Here is a 17,579-nt window from a genome sequence, read left to right on the forward strand (position 1 = left end):
CCAACTCTTTTTTTGACAAAGCACAAGCCCAGATCAATAGGTTTCTATGGCAAGGAAAGAAAGCCAGATGCTCCTTTAGGAAACTAACTAACAATAGAGATGCTGGGGGCATAGGACATGTCATATTAAAAGACTATTATATAGCGACAATTCTCTCACAAACAAGATTTTGGTTGTCTCAGTCACAAACTCACAGATGGCTAGAACTAGAAGAGGCGCAAATACCTGGTTCTAAACTAGCAGACCTTTTGTTATCCAACAATATTCGAACATATACCCAGACAGACTTATCACCCACAATAGAAGCTACACTATCGGCTTGGAAGATGTTTACATCATTAGATTTTCTGAACCAAGCAACCAAAAACATACCAATCACGTTAACTAGTCTCACCTTAGTCATACCAAACCTACACATAACACATTGGGTGTACAAAGGCATACTATTAATTGGAGATCTCATGCTAGGCACAACACCCAAAACATTTGAATTTTTAAAAAAACAATATAATTTGCAGGACAAAGACCACTATAGCTACCTTCAGATCTCTCATCTACTTCAAAAACTCACGAGCACATACATCAAAGTGCCATGGCGAGTATATCTATATCTCACAAATACAAACACCAACATAAAAGGTATATCCTTATTTTATAATCTATTAAACAATAAAAGTGTATTTGTAAAAACTAACAATATTATTGAGTGGGAACGTGATTTGGGTATAACCTTTACTGAAGATCAATGGCAAAAAGCCTTGCGCAATACATTTACCGCTACTAAATGTGTAAATTTATGGGAGACCACCTACAAGATAACACTGAACTGGTATTTAACCCCCTACCGAATATCAAAATTTGCTAAACAAGTCTCACCCTTGTGCTGGAGACATTGTGGAAGCGTAGGCACATTGTCACACATATTGTGGTACTGTCCAACTATCCGCCCTCTGTGGCAAAAAGTTTTTGGTCTAATCTCAGCAATAACTGGTTCTACAATCACCCCAGTAGCAGCTGTGGCAGTTCACTCATTAGAGGTAGAGAGCTTTCCACATATAACCAGAACTATAGTCATCCACATATTACTCAGTACTAGACTGGCACTACTGAGACACTGGAAAGACACTAAACCCCCCACATTCCAGGAGATAGTTGAAATAACAAATACACATGCCTCTTATGAACTTATGTTTGCAACAGCTCAGGGTCAATTTCAGAAAATGCAAACTAAATGGTCCAAATGGCTCTCATGGTACTCCACTCAACATAAAGATCGAAACCCTTAATGTACTAAATATCTGTATCTTTTATATTTACAAAGTACATATTGCTGCTTTTCATGTTTTCAGGTTTTGTTTTTCTTATGTTTATATGTTATATTTTCTACCCCTGCTGTTCCTCTTACCTGCCGTTTTCTCCTGATATGAGATCATAACGGCTAAAACACACCCGGCACGACAAATTTTTAGTGTGTCGGGACTCCCAGAGTATCTACTAACACTCACTAGGCAAAAACGGGATGTGATTCACATTGTACATCAAATATGTGTTACTGAGTACAACAGAACTTTTATTAATGGTCTATACGTACATACAATAAGATGAATATTGGTGATCCATTCTGAAATGTATAATGCGGAATTTACCAGTGATGCTACAGAATGTTAGTATGCTCCACAGAATGTACATATGTTAGTACAAATAATTTTGTAATGTCTTTATATCTCAATAAAAAACTATTGAAACTAAAATCTCCATTTAAACGGATTTACACTATTTGGCCATTCCTTCTCTCCATTTGTTGCTGGGTTTTGCTGACTCCACCATTGATCTGAGGAATACGATCTTTGTGAGCTGCACCTCATACCTTTGGGCCTGATCAAGTTCGAGGAACGTAGCCACGTGGTAGCCACTCCACCAACTCTGCCCTCCCAGGCCAACTGCAGTCCAGCACCACCTGAGCTTTACTGACTCCACCTGGCATATGCCTTGTTGGGTCCACCTAGTCCGGTAAGCCTTTTCACTTTCATTGGTGGTGTGTGGGCTTCCCCTACAGACGGTTTACACCCTTGTTGAGATCCATTTCAGAGGACCTGTTATCTTTTCTCCAAGGATGTTCTTTTGAGTACACGAACTTGGAACTGTCAGTACATAGACTCCATCTTCAGACCCCTTCTCTTAGCGTTACACTTATTTTGTTTTTTGATACTGTCCACACTTGCTGGTTGTGTTAGCTGCTGTTTGTATTCTTATTTTTGGTAGCGCGGAATTATTGTGTACATATATGTGTGGGACATAGTTTCTCCGTGAATTTTCCCTAAGTGAATGGGCCAGGAGTTTGCCTGATTTATTCCCTTGTTCGTAATGTACATTTCTAGCTCTCAGTATCTGTATACTGGTCTCTTGTTTCATCAGGGAGGATAATTTTTCGCGTTGTAGCCTGAGATCCAGTGCTACGGTTTGTGAAAGTGATTTTTTATGTTTGGTCTCTAAGTCAGCTACCAATTGAAGTTGGTCCTGAAACAGTTTTTGATCTCTTTTGCGTGCTTCCGTCGCCTTTTTAATCAGTATACCTCGCATAACGCATTTATGTGTTTCCCAGATGGTAAATGGAGAGATTTCTTCTGAGTCGTTTTCATTAAAGATTCTGGTCAATTCGCTCGTAAGATCCTTTCGGGATTGACCTTCCTGTAGCAACGAGTCATTACGTTTCCATGTCCAAGGTCTGTTAGCCGTCTTAGTCAGCTGGAGATCTAGAGACACCGGAGAGTGGTCTGATAGTGTTTTTATCCTAAAAGTTGAGTTGATCACCGCTGGTAATAACGATTGCGATACTAATAGATAGTCGATTCTCGAGTAACTATTGTGTGGCGCCGAGTAAAAAGTATAGTCGCGTTCAGCTGGGTGCTGAACTCTCCAGACATCTACAAGTCGCATAGATTGTATAGCTTTTTTTATTCCTCTTAAATATTGATAAGATAGATGTGTAGCTGATTTGGAAACATCCAGGAGGGGGTCAAGGGCCACATTAAGATCTCCGCCCAGTATTAATCCACCCTCCATAAAGACCTGTAAGTTATTAAGAATTCCATTCAGACAGCTCAGTTGAGCCTGATTAGGTAAATAAATAGATGCCAAGGTAATGCGGCGGCCAGCTAAGTCGCCCTTAAGGAAAAGGTAGCATCTTTCCGGGTCGCTCATCTGATCGATGTAGGACCATGAGACCGTCCCTGAAAGCACGATACTCACCCCCCTCGTTTTAGAGTTTGGGGCTGTGCTATGGAAAACCTGTGTGTATCTCTCATCTTTAAATTTAGGTATCTTCCCAGATTGAAAGTGAGTTTCTTGTATAAATTCCACTTGTGTACGCATACGCCAGAGTTCACGTAGGACCGTTGTGCGCTTTTCCGGTATATTCAAACCATTGGCATTCAAGGAAAGACAACGCACATTGGTCATAGTGAGACCTGAGATCTATCTCCAATGTTTTATTGGAGTGGGTACTGGAAGATGTGGGGACGAAGAGAGAGCGAGAGAGAGAGAGAAAAAAAAAAACCACACAAACCCTTCCCACAAAAACTGAATATTCAACAAACTACTAATAAGGCTCAAATGGAGGCTGCGCACCCCTGCAGACTCCTCCCAGAATAATCCGGGAGGGGTTAGCACTGGGAGGCAAAGTACCTATGTAGAGGAGCTAGGGAAAAATGGGGGTCGCTCGGATCATGTTAACATGAATATCACTTGGAGTCATTAACCTGATGCACAATTCTTAATTTACCCATCAATCATGTATTCCAAGCCAACTTACCAACAACACAAAAAAAAAAAAGGAGAAAAAAGACCCTCCATCTTTTTTTTCCCCTTTTCCCCTTTCCCTCCCCCTTCTTCGTAAAGATGGAGAGCCGACTCCTGAATATTCATACCTTATACTCCATTTACAGCAGTTATTGTTTTCCTTCTGTCTTCCCTCCCCTCCCCAACACCATCCATCCCACAGTGCTCCCGTCTCTTTAAGGCAACATTTTCATAGTGTTTACCCTTCGTATTTAAATGATATCGGATAGCCTCCGTGGCTCACCTCTGCCTCTGGCCTCCCCTAAGAGGTGAGGGGGGAACCAGAAAAAAACAAGGGGCTCCCTTCCCCACTCTCCACCCCCCCCCCCTCCCCCTCTAAAATAGGAGTATTGCTTCTATACCGTCTAAAAGCATTTTCTCCCTCCTCCCCCCCAAAAAAGAGAGAAGGAGGTGGGGTATGGGAGGGGAAGGGTGGGGGGGACGGGGGAAAACAAGGGGGAACCTGGAGGGGGGTGGGAGAGAAGGGAAGGAGAGAGAGAAGGGGGAGAAAAAAAAAAGAAAAAAATATATAAATTTTTTTCCAACAACTAATTATATTCTGATTTGACACCTCTTAGACATCTGTAATGTAAATGTACACGGATAGAGGGCTGACAAATTGATACATTGTTTTAAGCATTAGTTAGATATCATGGCAAATAGAAGAAAATAACATATAATTTTAAACTAAATTCAACATTACTATATCAGACCAGTATTAGTGTGAGTCCAATCAGAAAGCAAAATCGGTGTCATAGACAGCTTAGCGAACATATCGGGCAATTGGGTATGTGTGCGTAGTACAAAAAATTATTGGTCTTTCTGTATGTGCAGAGAAAAGGGAAAACCCCATCTATATGTAGCACCTTCTTCACGTAGTTTTTCTAGAAGGGGCTTCATATTACGAAGCATCTGTAAAGTATATCTTGAAAGATCCGGTAGAATCTGTATAGTTGCTCCTTCGTAATCTATAATACCCAAAGACCGTGCCTTACGGATAATCTCTTCTTTGATAATATAGAAATGCACTCTACATAAGGTATCTCTCGGTCTGCCATCTGTCAGAGGGGCCATACCCTGTGTCCGATGAACTCGGTCCAACTCAATGTCCGCTGTCGGCTCCCTCCCTAGAATTTTGTTTAATATGGCAATGACCGTAGGGAGAAGATTTTTAGCAGTTATGGACTCAGGTATTCCCCGGATTTTAAGGTTATTTCTTCTACTCCTATTTTCTAAATTGTCCTGTTGGAGTTGCATAGCATGTAAAATATGTGATTGTGCTGTTAACTTAGCTTCCAAGATTTCTATTTTTTGCTCGGCTGCAGCCTGGGTTTGTTCAATGGAATCTACCCTTGAGGTCAGGCTGTGCAATGACTCTTTGATCTCCTTGAACTCGTCTCTAAGTACTTGCTGTAGCGTGACAGTCATGCGGTCCATATCTGCCTTAGTAGAGAGTGTGGAAAAAAAGCGTTTGTACTATATTCAACTGGCATAGACAGCACAGCCGGGACAGCAGACCTAACAGGTCCAGCTATGCCAGTTGCACCAATTGTACCAGTTGTCTCAGATATTTCTTTAGATACTGTTGGTGTAGTCTCCCGAGCACAATATGCAGATTGCTGTGTGGACTGGTATGGATACTGGTTTTCCTGACCTGAAAATCCGTCAAGTATTTGCCCCGTCTGCATATTGGTATCTGTGTTCATAACTATAATATTATTAGTCCTGTTAACTCCCTTATTGACACTTGTGTCTGCCTTATGTGCTAGTTGGTGTACAGGTGGGATTTCTTTTTGAATAGTCCCAGCAGTAGACGCCCCAACAAGCTCACCTGTCTGGATCTCCTGTGCTTGATAGCAGGTAGGCTGTATGAAGATCTGTGAGCCCAGGTCTGGTATCCCCACGTCCCTGGCTCTGGCCCCGAGGGGCTGCGTTCAACAGTCCAGAAAGTTGCAGCGCCCCCTCTCCATCCCCCACGGTGGTCGGGACCAGACTGCGGAGTTCAACTTTGCTCAACGGCTCTCATGGTTCTCGCGGCTCTCGGCTATCTGCGAGACTTGACCCCTGGTGAGACTCAAGGGGCTTTGAGAGCAGCCCGGGCAGTACCAGAGCCGTGGGTATCGCAGGGCTTTGGGATACAGAGCCTGCCAGCGATCGCACAGGGTAAAGACCAGTGAGCAGAGCACTTTGTGTGACAGGACCTGTGCCAAACGCCTTCCTGGCTGCTCGAGAGCCCCTTGGCATCTCCTTCCGTTGCAGCGGAAGGAGGTGTAAAGAGATCGTTCCAAAAAGAAAACGGGGGAAAAAAATAAAAATAAAAATTATACAACAAATTAACAGCACTGGTTAGCAGACAGTTGGCAGTTAGCAGTTAGTACTAGTTAGAAGTAGTTAGCAGCCAAGTCCAGTCCAGGTGGCACAAGGATATCGTATAGCAATATGTGGCACTGATTGGCAGATGATTAGCAGATAGCAGATAGCAGTTAGTACTAATTAGCATTAATTAGCAGCCCAGTCCAGTCTAGGTGGTACAAAATATCGTATGATAAATATATGGATAATATATGGCACAGGTTAGCAGACGGTTGGCAGATGGTTAGCAGTTAGCACTAATTAGCACAGCTAGCACTAGTTTAGCAGTTAGCAGTTAGCGATCCAGACCAGGTCCAGTCCCAGTGAAACAAGTGACACAATATTGTATGGCATTAATCATATTATGGCATTTATCATGTAAATTTATGGCATTTATCATGTACAGTGGACAGTGTCAGTGTCGGCAGTCACTGCAATGCCATTCCTCCACAGTACACAGCACAATGCACAGCACATAGCATACGGCAGAGCACAGATACAAGTCCGTTAAACAGATACTTGCAGATACTTGCAGATAGTAAGTGCTGACAGGCATCCAATGCATCCAATGTCGGGGAAGCCGGGGATAGCACCGCAGGAAAACAGCAGGACACAGCAGGATGCTCAATGCAGGCAGAGATGAACGGATTTGGCAGGTAAAGGCAGGTAAAAGGCAGATGTTGACCAGTGTCGATGTCAGGACTAGCGGCAGATGAGTACAGATGACCACCAGTTGGATGCCAGATGAGTGCCAGAGAACATCCCCGAGCAGACCAGCTGGGCTACACCGTGCATCAAGTGTCAGTCATCAGGCATCCAACAGCAGCCTTCCAGCGTCAGACAGCGTAGGTAGGGAGATTGATTGATACCAGCCATTGAACATCAGGCATCAGGCATTCTTTGATCCAGTCGAGTCCCAATTAGTGCCGCTCCCACTCACTCTCACTCACTCACATCACACCGCCCCATCCTAGCTGCTAAAGGATTCTTGACCTTTAGAGTTGAATATTGCAGTATAATGCGCTCCCCTTGTGGGACACACTTCTTTGCTCGCCTGGATAGGCCTCTCTCACTTGCCTAGCAGCCAGTATGTAGCACGAACAAAAGTCTCTGCCACAGACTTGCTTGGGATGAACCCGTACGATCCTCTGCCACAGGATGTATTGGTTTTACGGTGAATGTCAGACACAGTACTTGAACCTTTAAGCCAAACCTGGCAGAACTATGCTGTAAAGTTACTTTAGGATACGTCCTCCAACCGAGTCACCAGGCCCCTCTCCAGACCAGCACTCTGCATGATCCTTCCATGACGGGTCCTCCCCTGGGATCTCCTCGGTTGTCCAGCTTCTTCACTCTGGATAGACAGCTCAGGACCATTCCTCGGCTGATGCGGTAGGCCCCAGACAAGCCTCTGGGCCCACCCACTCACCGCAGCGGCGCGGGCCTCTGGAACGGAGGACCATGAGGTAGCACTCTAATGCATACCTGTCGGCCAAGAGGGCCAGCAGGTGGCTGTAAAACGACCCTAAAACATGGCGTCTGTCCCATAAATACCCTCTCCCAGAATGCAACTCGGAGGACCACCTCCACCGAGTTGTCTCCGGGACAGAAGAGCACTCATACGCTTCGACACGTTGCCCTGTCAACACCAGCCAATGGTAACAACGACATCCACTGGCTCAGTATGGAAACACACGCAACGTCAGCCAAGCTGGAACAGAGGCAAATCTAACTTCCTTTAACAAGCAATTTACTAAATTTACCTATCAGATGGTAGATCGTAAATCTACCAGCACTACATGTGTATACTAATTCATTTTCTAACAACTTCTATATTTTGTCTTTCTTAAGAATTTTCTACGTGGGATTGCAAACGGCCAATACTCTTGGATCGGTCTAACAGATGCGGATGGAACCTGGAGATGGGTGGATGGAACGCCTTATGACATAACTCCAAAGTAAGACACAGAAACCTCAAATATCAGAATCCTTCTCACATATCTTTAAGTTCTGGCAAAATGATCTGAAAAGGTGGCACACCGATGGATCCTTGAGCACATTGTTAAGACTTTAATTCACTCCACCCAGTGCTGTACAATACTTTGTCACCCAGAAAACAATAATGTACTGTGACATGGAGTGATTAGACTCAGTGGTAGATGCGTTTTTTTAGTGAAATCCATGCCAGTTTTAAGGGTCTGGTAGCCCACTTTTATGAAAACAGATTAACGTAAAGTCCATAAACTTTCCCAGCACACAGCATAAACAGGCAAAAAAATATCAAGCCACCTGGCTCTTTCTTCAGCAGTACTTCTGCTCTTAGTAATGTGTTCCTCAGACCAATGTCTCTTCAATGCACATATCTTCAAGCCTGTCAATGCACGCAGCTCCTCATTAAGGCACACGGCTCCTCCTTAATATGCCCAGAGATACTGGCTCACACCTGTCTCCTAAGGTGAAGCCCTGTCTCCAAAATGGGGGCACACCTCCCTCCTGGCTGGAGCCCTGAAATGTTCTCAGTCCTTCACACACACCCTGCTGGTCTTCAACAAAACCTGGACACTGGGCTGGAGATTTCTTCTCTCCCAAGGCACTTGGAAATCTCCAAACGTTCAAGAATGCCAATGCCAAGCTTTCCCAGGAAAGCTGTAAAAATGGTTTTCTCAGCTCAAAATCCATACTCCGGAGTCCCGCACTCTGCACATGTGTGAACCCTGTGTCATTTTTCATCCACTTTTCCAGTGTCAGGGCCTCGTACTGCCACAGTACATGTTTATTAATAATCTTTGAGTCAGTCTTTATGAGCAAGCCCTTTTGAGCAGAACATACCAGTGGGGGGGCTGGGTAGAGGGACTGACTCTGTAATAAAAGGTTTCAGTGGGGTGTTGCCTCTTCTCCTGATCTATGTACTTGATTTTCACCCTCTTGCCTCTTTGTGTGAGTGAAAGGTGAGTTTTCTAAAACCTGTGGATCCTATTGGCAATGCTTTCATATACTTAAAGTGATGCTAAAGTCTCATTTTTTTTCTTTAAAAATAACAAACATGCCATACTTACCTGCTCTGTTTAATGGTTTTGCACAGAGCAGCTCGGATCCTCCTCTCCACGGGTCCCCCGTCCACGCTCCTGGCCCCTCCCTCCTGTCGAGTGCCCCCACAAGGGGGCAGACACGGAGGCACGGTTTAGTCCTGCCCCTCTCTCTCGCCTCATTGGCTCACTGACTTTGATTGACAGCAGCAGGAGCCAATGGCATCGCACTTCTGTCTCAGCCAATGAGGAGGGAGAGTCTCAGGCAGCCAAAACACTCCTGCCACATTGCTGGTTCGAGATGGGGCTCAGGTAAGTATTAGGGGGGCTGAGGGAGGCTGCTGCACACAGAAGGTTTTTTATCTTAATTAGGGATGGGCGGAACACCCCCCGGTTCAGTTTTTTTTCTCCCTCCTGAGCCATGCTAGACCACATGACCTTAACTTGGAGGGATGCCATGCCAGGGAGGATCTCCTGGCAAAGCACCTTATCCTCATGTTGATGAAGATAAGGGCCTGTTCCCCAGGACCATTGCCAATGGTTGTGGGGGTCTGTGGGGGGAGCTCAACAGAATGTGGAAGCCCCTGTTAAAAATATGGGCGCCTACACATACCGCCTCCCCTCATGTTAATGAGTAGGAAGTGCATATTAACTGTGTAACCCATAAATAAAGACATCCAAATAAAAACTAAAAATACCCAAAAAAGAGTCCCTCCTTGTAAATCCATCATCAATCAGGATGCCCTACGCCTACTGGCTTGTCAGAATTAAAAACTGGGTCGACCTGATGTACATGGCTATTCCCAATGGTACTGCTCACTGAATGACAGCTCCATGAGCTGTCATCAGCTATATAAGGGAAGGGGAGGGGAAAGTAGTGACATCATTAACCAAATATGGCCAGTGGCAGTTGCTGTTATCCCTGTCCCTTTGCTAATGTAACAGTAGATTCCTACCCATGTGAGTAATGTGCCAGATATGGTTGCTAGGGACGCAGCGGGCACCAGCACTTGCTGCGTCTTTAGGAACCACTGACAGTAGGAAGCTGTTATATATAGAAGCGAAATACCACTTCTATAGATGATGCTCAGCTCCCAGAGCACAGGGGACCAAACGTTTGGCCATTCTTCCAAACACCCTAACAGCTTAGGTTTAAGCCAAACCATTGACTCATCCCTACTCCTCACATAGCCAATGTAGGAAAGAGATGAGGGAAAGAACTCCTCACATAGACCAATAGGTAAAGGAGTGAAGGGGAAGAACTTCCAACATGAAGGACCTGGAGGAGAAAACTCTTCACATATTCAATCAGGGAAACAGGTGGGACGAAGAACACATCACATAGCTAGGGGGTATGTATGTATGGGGTTGGCCACCACTGATCTAACCTTAGTAGATTGTACCATTAAATTGTAGTGTGCGGTCAGTTCTCTTGCAGCCGATCGCAGTTGTTGGGCTCAAATCTTTTAAATCTCATTTTATAGCATTTCTGAGCTCCCGGTTCTGCTCAGTTCTTGTATTGGTCTAAACCCCTATTGTCACTTCTGTCCTTCAGGTTCTGGGGGAACACTCAGCCCGATGATTGGAAGGGTCATGGTCTCGGAGGAGGGGAAGACTGTGCTGGGATAGGGTATGGAAATGACTGGAATGATTTTCACTGTTCTGAAAAAATAAACTACATCTGTGAGAAGAAGATGACCTTCTGATATGGACTGAAGGACACCAGAGGATGCCTAATATCTCTATCTACTGTACCTTTGTTGCTCCTCCATCATACTACAGCCATATAGAATCTACTACTGTATAAAATAATGCTGTAGGATATGCTGGGACTTGTTGTAGAATTGGAGGATCTCAGAGCGTCCAATCTGCAGTTTTCAAGTTGAACTCCAACCTTTTCTTTAGTCTTGCACAGTTGTATAGGGTCCTGTATTTCACCACATGCTATGAGCTTCTCACAATGTGCATTAGAAGCTACAAAGAGCCAGATAGTGCCCCGCCTAATTTCTTGGCTGGAGGAGGTCCAGTGTCACCTAGGTCTCTCCTCCCCAGCCTGACTGTCCCTGACCCACCACAAGTCATTCATTGAATTTCAGTTCTTTCAAACATGGAGGCTCAGCATCACATGTGGGTGTTATCTAGGGTGATCTGCATACAAACGAGTGAGTGACCCTACTTCTTGAGACATACCATTTCACATGTTATCAACATGGGGGGTTACCTCGCCAGAGGGGACAAGGCCTTTAACCACTTCAATACCGGGCACTTTCACCCCCTTCCTGCTCAGGCCAATTTTCAACTTTCAGCGCTGTCACACTTTGAATGACAATTGCGCGGTCATGCAACACTGTACCCATATGAACTTTTTATCATTTTTTTCACATAAATAAAGCTTTCTTTTGGGGGTATTTTATCCCCACTGGGTTTTCTACTTTTTGCTAAATAAAAAAAAAAAGATGGAAAATTTTGGAAAATAATGTCTTTTTCTTCATTGCTGTTATAAAACTTTCCAAATAAATTATGGTTCTTCGTAAATTTAGGCCAAAATATATTCTGCTCCATTTCTTTGGAGAAAATAACCCAAATCAGTGTATATTATTTAGTCTATAAGAAAGTTATAGAGTCCACAAACTATGGCATATATATCTGAAAATTGATCAGTCCTGATGCACTGATGGTCTATCTCATTTTTTGAGGCCCAAAAACATCAGGACAGTACAAATACCCCCCAAATGACCCCTTTTTGAAAAATAGAAAGTCCAAGGTATTTAGTAAAAGGCATGGCAAGTTTTTGGAAGTTGTAATTTATCACAATTTTTTGGAAAATGAAGAAATAAAAAAGAAAATATTCACAATTTTTTATTTTTACATACTGTCACCAGTATAATAGTACATCCTAATGGGTGTGGCGGTGATCAGGAACACTGACTGGTGAAAGTATGTAAAAACAGATGCTGTCAGTTCGACTGTAACCTGCTCTCTACACGCTGTTGGGACCCATGACTGTTCCCGGTTGGGCTGTCTTCCCACCGGGTTTATTGTGATCTGTCTCTGCATTGTCTCAATACCAATTTTATTCATCGCACTTAAGACTGTGTGTGTTATTACCGAGGCACCACGCTGCACCCCATCTACATACAGATAAAGATAACAAATGTAGTAATATTGGAAAATGTAACAAGAATAGTTAGTTATAGATGATTTTTCACCACTGAGTCCCCCCTCTTTAGGGCATGGCACAATGATCAAACTAGGTGCATGCTCACCCTAGAACGAGGCTCACTAGGATTGATTTACTAAAACTGATGTGCAAAATCTGATGTATCTCTGCTTCTAGGTTTTATTGTCAAAGCTTAATTGAACAAGCTGAAGTTAGAAGCTGATTGGCTACCATGCACAGCTGCACCAGATTTAAAGAGGAGTTTATGTAATGCCTTTCCAGACTCTGGTAGGTTACAGTCTCATGGAAAACATAGTTTTGAGGCTTCTGTTGGTCAACAGAGGAGCGGTAGAGAATGGGGCCGCCTCAGTGATGCATTTCAATTTTTTTAGTCCTCAACACCCAGGGCTGTGAGCTTCTACATCCCATCGGCAGCGTCTGCATCATATGGTAGGAGATTATCTAGGGGCGAAAACAGACATGGAGAGCTTTCCAGTTGATGATCCACTATGTTACTGGGTAATGAGAATAGACCACTGGCAAGAACGTGCCCAGTATGCAATTGAGCTGCTGGGCCGCCCTGCATCCAGCGTGCTTTCCAAACAGGCATTCAGTGCTGCTGGAGGTTTTGTGACAGGTAAGAGAGCGCATCTGTCCACAGACTCCGTGGTCCGGCTGACATTTATCAAAATGAATCAGTCCTGGCTTAGCAACAGCTATTAAACCCCTGATGCTGATGTCACTGATTAAGTGCTTTCTGGATCTGGAATCACTGAAAGACTGCCTAGGCTTTGTTGATGTTAACCACTTCAGCCCCGGAAGGATTTACCCCCTTCCTGACCAGAGCACTTTTTACAATTCGGCACTGCGTCGCTTTAACTGCTAATTGCGCGGTCATGCAATGCTCTACCCGAACGAAATTTGCGTCCTTTTCTTCCCACAAATAGAGCTTTCTTTTGATGGTATTTGATCACCTCTGCCGTTTTTATTTTTTGCGCTATAAACGGAAAAAGACTGAAAATTTTGAAAAAAAATGATATTTTCTACTTTTTGTTATAAAAAAAATCCAATAAACTAAATTTTAGTCATACATTTAGGCCAAAATGTATTCGGCCACATGTCTTTGGTAAAAAAAATGTCAATAAGCATATATTTATTGGTTTGCGCAAAAGTTATAGCGTCTACAAACTAGGGTACATTTTCTGGAATTTACACAGCTTTTAGTTTATGACTGCCTATGTCATTTCTTGAGGTGCTAAAATGGCAGGGCAGTACAAACCCCCCCCAAATGACCCCATTTTGGAAAGTAGACACCCCAAGGAAATTGCTGAGAGGCATGTTGAGCCCATTGAATATTTATTTTTTTTGTCCCAAGTGATTGAATAATGACAAAAAAAAAAAAAAAAAAAAAAATTTACAAAAAGTTGTCACTAAATGATATATTGCTCACATAGGCCATGGGCATATGTGGAATTGCACCCCAAAATACATTCAGCTGCTTCTCCTGAGTACGGGGATACCACATGTGTGGCACTTTTTGGGAGCCTAGCCGCGTACGGGGCCCCGAAAACCCAGCACCACCTTCAGGATTTCTAAGGGCATACATTTTTGATTTCACTCCTCACTACCTATCACAGTTTTGAAGGCCATAAAATGCCAAGATGGCACAACCCCCCCCCCAAATGACCCCATTTTGGAAAGTAGACACCCCAAGCTATTTGCTGAGAGACATGGTGAGTATTTTGCAGCTCTCATTTGTTTTTGAAAATGAAGAAAGACCAGAAAAAAAATTTTTTTTTTTTCTTTTTTCAATTTTCAAAACCTTGTGACAAAAAGTGAGGTCTGCAAAATACTCACTATACCTCTCAGCAAATAGCTTGGGGTGTCTACTTTCCAAAATGGGGTCATTTGGGGGGGTTTTGTGCCACCTGGGCTTTCCATGGCCTCCGAAACTGTGATAGGCAGTGAAGAGTGAAATCAAAAATTTACGGCCTTAGAAAGCCTGAAGGCGGTTCTTAGTTTTCGGGGTCCCGTACGCGGCTAGGCTCCCAAAAAGTCCCACACATGTGGTATCCCCATACTCAGGAGAAGCAACAGAATTTATTTTGGGGTGTAATTTCACAAATCCCCATGGCGTGTTTGAGCAATATAACATTTAGTGACAACTTTGTGCAAAAAAAAAAAAAAAAAAAAAAAATTTGTCTCTTTCCCGCAACTTGTGTCACAATATAAAATATTCCATGGACTCGACATGCCTCTCAGCAAATAGCTTGGGGTGTCTACTTTCCAAAATGGGGTCATTTGGGGGGGTTTGAACTGTCCTGGCATTTTATGCACAACATTTAGAAGCTTACGTCACACATCACCCACTCTTCTAACCACTTGAAGACAAAGCCCTTTCTGACACTTTTTGATTACATGAAAAAATTATTTTTTTTTGCAAGAAAATTACTTTGAACCCCCAAACATTATATATTATTTTAAAGCAAATGCCCTACAGATTAAAATGGTGGGTGTTTCATTTTTTTTTTTCACACAGTAATTGCGCAGCGATTTTTCAAACGCATTTTTTGTGGAAAAAAACACACTTTTTTAAATTTTAATGCACTAAAACACACTATATTGCCCAAATGTTTGATGAAATAAAAAAGATGATCTTAGGCCGAGTACATGGATACCAAACATGACATGCTTTACAATTGCGCACAAACGTGCAGTGGCAACAAAATTAATACATTTTTAAAAGCCTTTAAAAGCCTTTACAGGTTACCACTTTAGATTTACAGAGGAGGTCTACTGCTAAAATTACTGCCCTCGATCTGACCTTCGCGGTGATACCTCACATGCATGGTGCAATTGCTGTTTACATTTGACGCCAGACCGACGCTTGCGTTCGCCTTAGCGCGAGAGCAGGGGGGACAGGGGTGCTTTTTTTTTTTTTTTTTTTTTTTCTTTATTATTTTTTTGCTTTTTTATCTTATTTTTAAACTGTTCCTTTCATATTTTTTTTTAAATCATTTTTATTGTTATCTCAGGGAATGTAAATATCCCCTATGATAGCAATAGGTAGTGACAGGTACTCTTTTTTGAAAAAATTGGGGTCTATTAGACCCTAGATTTCTCCTCTGCCCTCAAAGCATCTGACCACACCAAGATCGGTGTGATAAAATGCTTTCCCAATTTCCCAATGGCGCTGTTTACATCCGGCGAAATCTAAGTCCTAAAATGCTCGTAGCTTCCGGTTTCTTAGGCCATAGAGATGTTTGGAGCCACTCTGGTCTCTGATCAGCTCTATGGTCAGCTGGCTGAATCACCGGCTGCATTCTCAGGTTCCCTGTTGAGACAGGAGAGCCAGAGAAAAACACGGAAGACGGTGGGGGGGGGGGCATTCCCTCCCACTGCTTGTAAAAGCAGTCTAGAGGCTAATTAGCCACTAGGATTGCTTTTACATGAAAGCCGACCGCTGGCTGAAAAGAATGATACCAAGATGATACCTAAACCTGCAGGCATCATTCTGGTATAACCACTCAAAGTCGTGAATGGCGTACCTGAAGACAAAAAAATGGTTAACAATAAAGCACAGTAAACGGTAAAGTATAAAAAATTGCATACCTGAAAAGCAAACATGATAAAACATAATAACAATAAAACATTGCAGAATAGAATACAGTAAAAAAGAGCAGAACACCAGAGAGAGAATAGAGAGAGAGAGAACAATAAAACGACAACTATTTTTTTTTTTTTTTTGTTTGTGTTTTTTTTTTTTTTTTTACACTTTTTTTTTGTAACTGTAACTTTTATAACTGTAACCGGTTCCAGGTTCGGGTCTCTCAAAATGCGATGGCATCTTGGGAGACCCTGTGAAAGTGTGCCTAGTCTGTGCAATGCTGTACCCTACGCTAATACTCAACTAGTGTATGGTAGCGTTCAAAACATTCACCAATGCAAAGACCAGGATTATCAGGACAGGAGGGACAATAATAGCGGGTGTCACGTCTATATACGCGCTTGCTGCAGACACATCTTTTTTGGGGGGGTTCGTTGGGTAGGGGTACTCGGGAGGACATATAAATGCCTCTCATGCAGCCGACTGCATTTGGTTGGGGATGTGAATGGGGGAAGTACGGGCGCTGCAGAAGTGGTGGGTTCCCAATTAGGATTGGCGAATGCAGCAGGAAGGGCATTATGGGCACGACGGGCCTGTGTTAGTCTTCTTGGTGGCAGCGGGACACTACTTGTGCTTGCCACCTCACCAGCTTGAACTGCACTTATGGGACTCGCCATGTCACCAAGTGTTACTGCAGTGCTGGTATGACTACGACTGGGGTGTACTAGGCCGCTGGCGCTTGCCAGTTCACCAAAACGCTACAAAAAAAAGTGACAGTGATCGATCGATACTGCACTTGGGTGGGCTGGGCTGGGCCGGGCGGAGGGGCAAAACGCAGGTGCTAGCAGGTATCTGGGCTGATCCCACTAACACTGCGTTTTTGGGAACCCTAAACTGCTGGGGACGCTAGTATAGATCTGATCGGATCAGATATTGATGCGTTCAGATACTATACCACTAAGGGAGGTGTACGGTGCGTGCGTGGGTGTTAGTGGTACTGGCGCTAATCTGACGCTGCTTGGGGCTGGTGCTTGCCAGTTCACCAAAATGCTACCAAAAAAACTGTTAGCGATCGCAGGGATCAGGCCTGACTCTGCGAACGCTGCAGTTATGCGTTTAGTGTTTTGTAAGTGACAGTGATCGATCGATACTGCACTTGGGTGGGCTGGGCGGAGGGGCAAAACGCAGGTGCTAGCAGGTATCTGGGCTGATCCCGCTAACACTGCGTTTTTGGGAACCCTAAACTGCTGGGGACGCCAGTATAGATCTGATCGGATCAGATATTGATGTGTTCAGATACTATACCACTAAGGGAGGTGTACGGTGCGTGTATGGTGCGTGCGTGGGTGTTCGCGGTACTGGCGCTAATCTGACGCTGCCTGGGGCGACGCATATCACCGCCGGGCGATCAGGGGGCTAAACCTTTATTCGGTAATAAACGGCGGGTGCCCTGACACTAAAAAAAATAAACGAACTAACCAGCGTCACCCGTAACAGTTATACGGTGATCAGTGGTGAAAGGGTTAACTAGGGGGCAATCAAGGGGTTAAAACATTTATTAGGTAGTATATGGGGGTCCCTGTCGCTATAAAACGCT

The 17,579-nt window shown here is 43.8% G+C and overlaps 1 protein-coding gene across 1 annotated transcript in view; it reads left to right on the forward strand.

Annotated features, from left to right (window-relative positions):
- Positions 1-13,173, forward strand: part of LOC141133731 (C-type lectin domain family 10 member A-like) — an 87,053-nt gene extending 73,880 nt beyond the window's left edge. The window contains exons 9-10 of the mRNA XM_073623254.1: positions 8,041-8,147; positions 10,771-13,173. Of these exons, the coding sequence (XP_073479355.1) occupies positions 8,041-8,147; positions 10,771-10,921 (258 nt within the window). The 3' untranslated portion in view covers positions 10,922-13,173. The remainder of the gene's footprint in view (positions 1-8,040; positions 8,148-10,770) is intronic.
- The last annotated feature ends 4,406 nt before the right edge of the window (positions 13,174-17,579 follow it).

This window comes from Aquarana catesbeiana, linkage group LG03, assembly GCF_042186555.1.
Source record: "Aquarana catesbeiana isolate 2022-GZ linkage group LG03, ASM4218655v1, whole genome shotgun sequence".
NCBI lineage: Eukaryota > Metazoa > Chordata > Amphibia > Anura > Ranidae > Aquarana > Aquarana catesbeiana.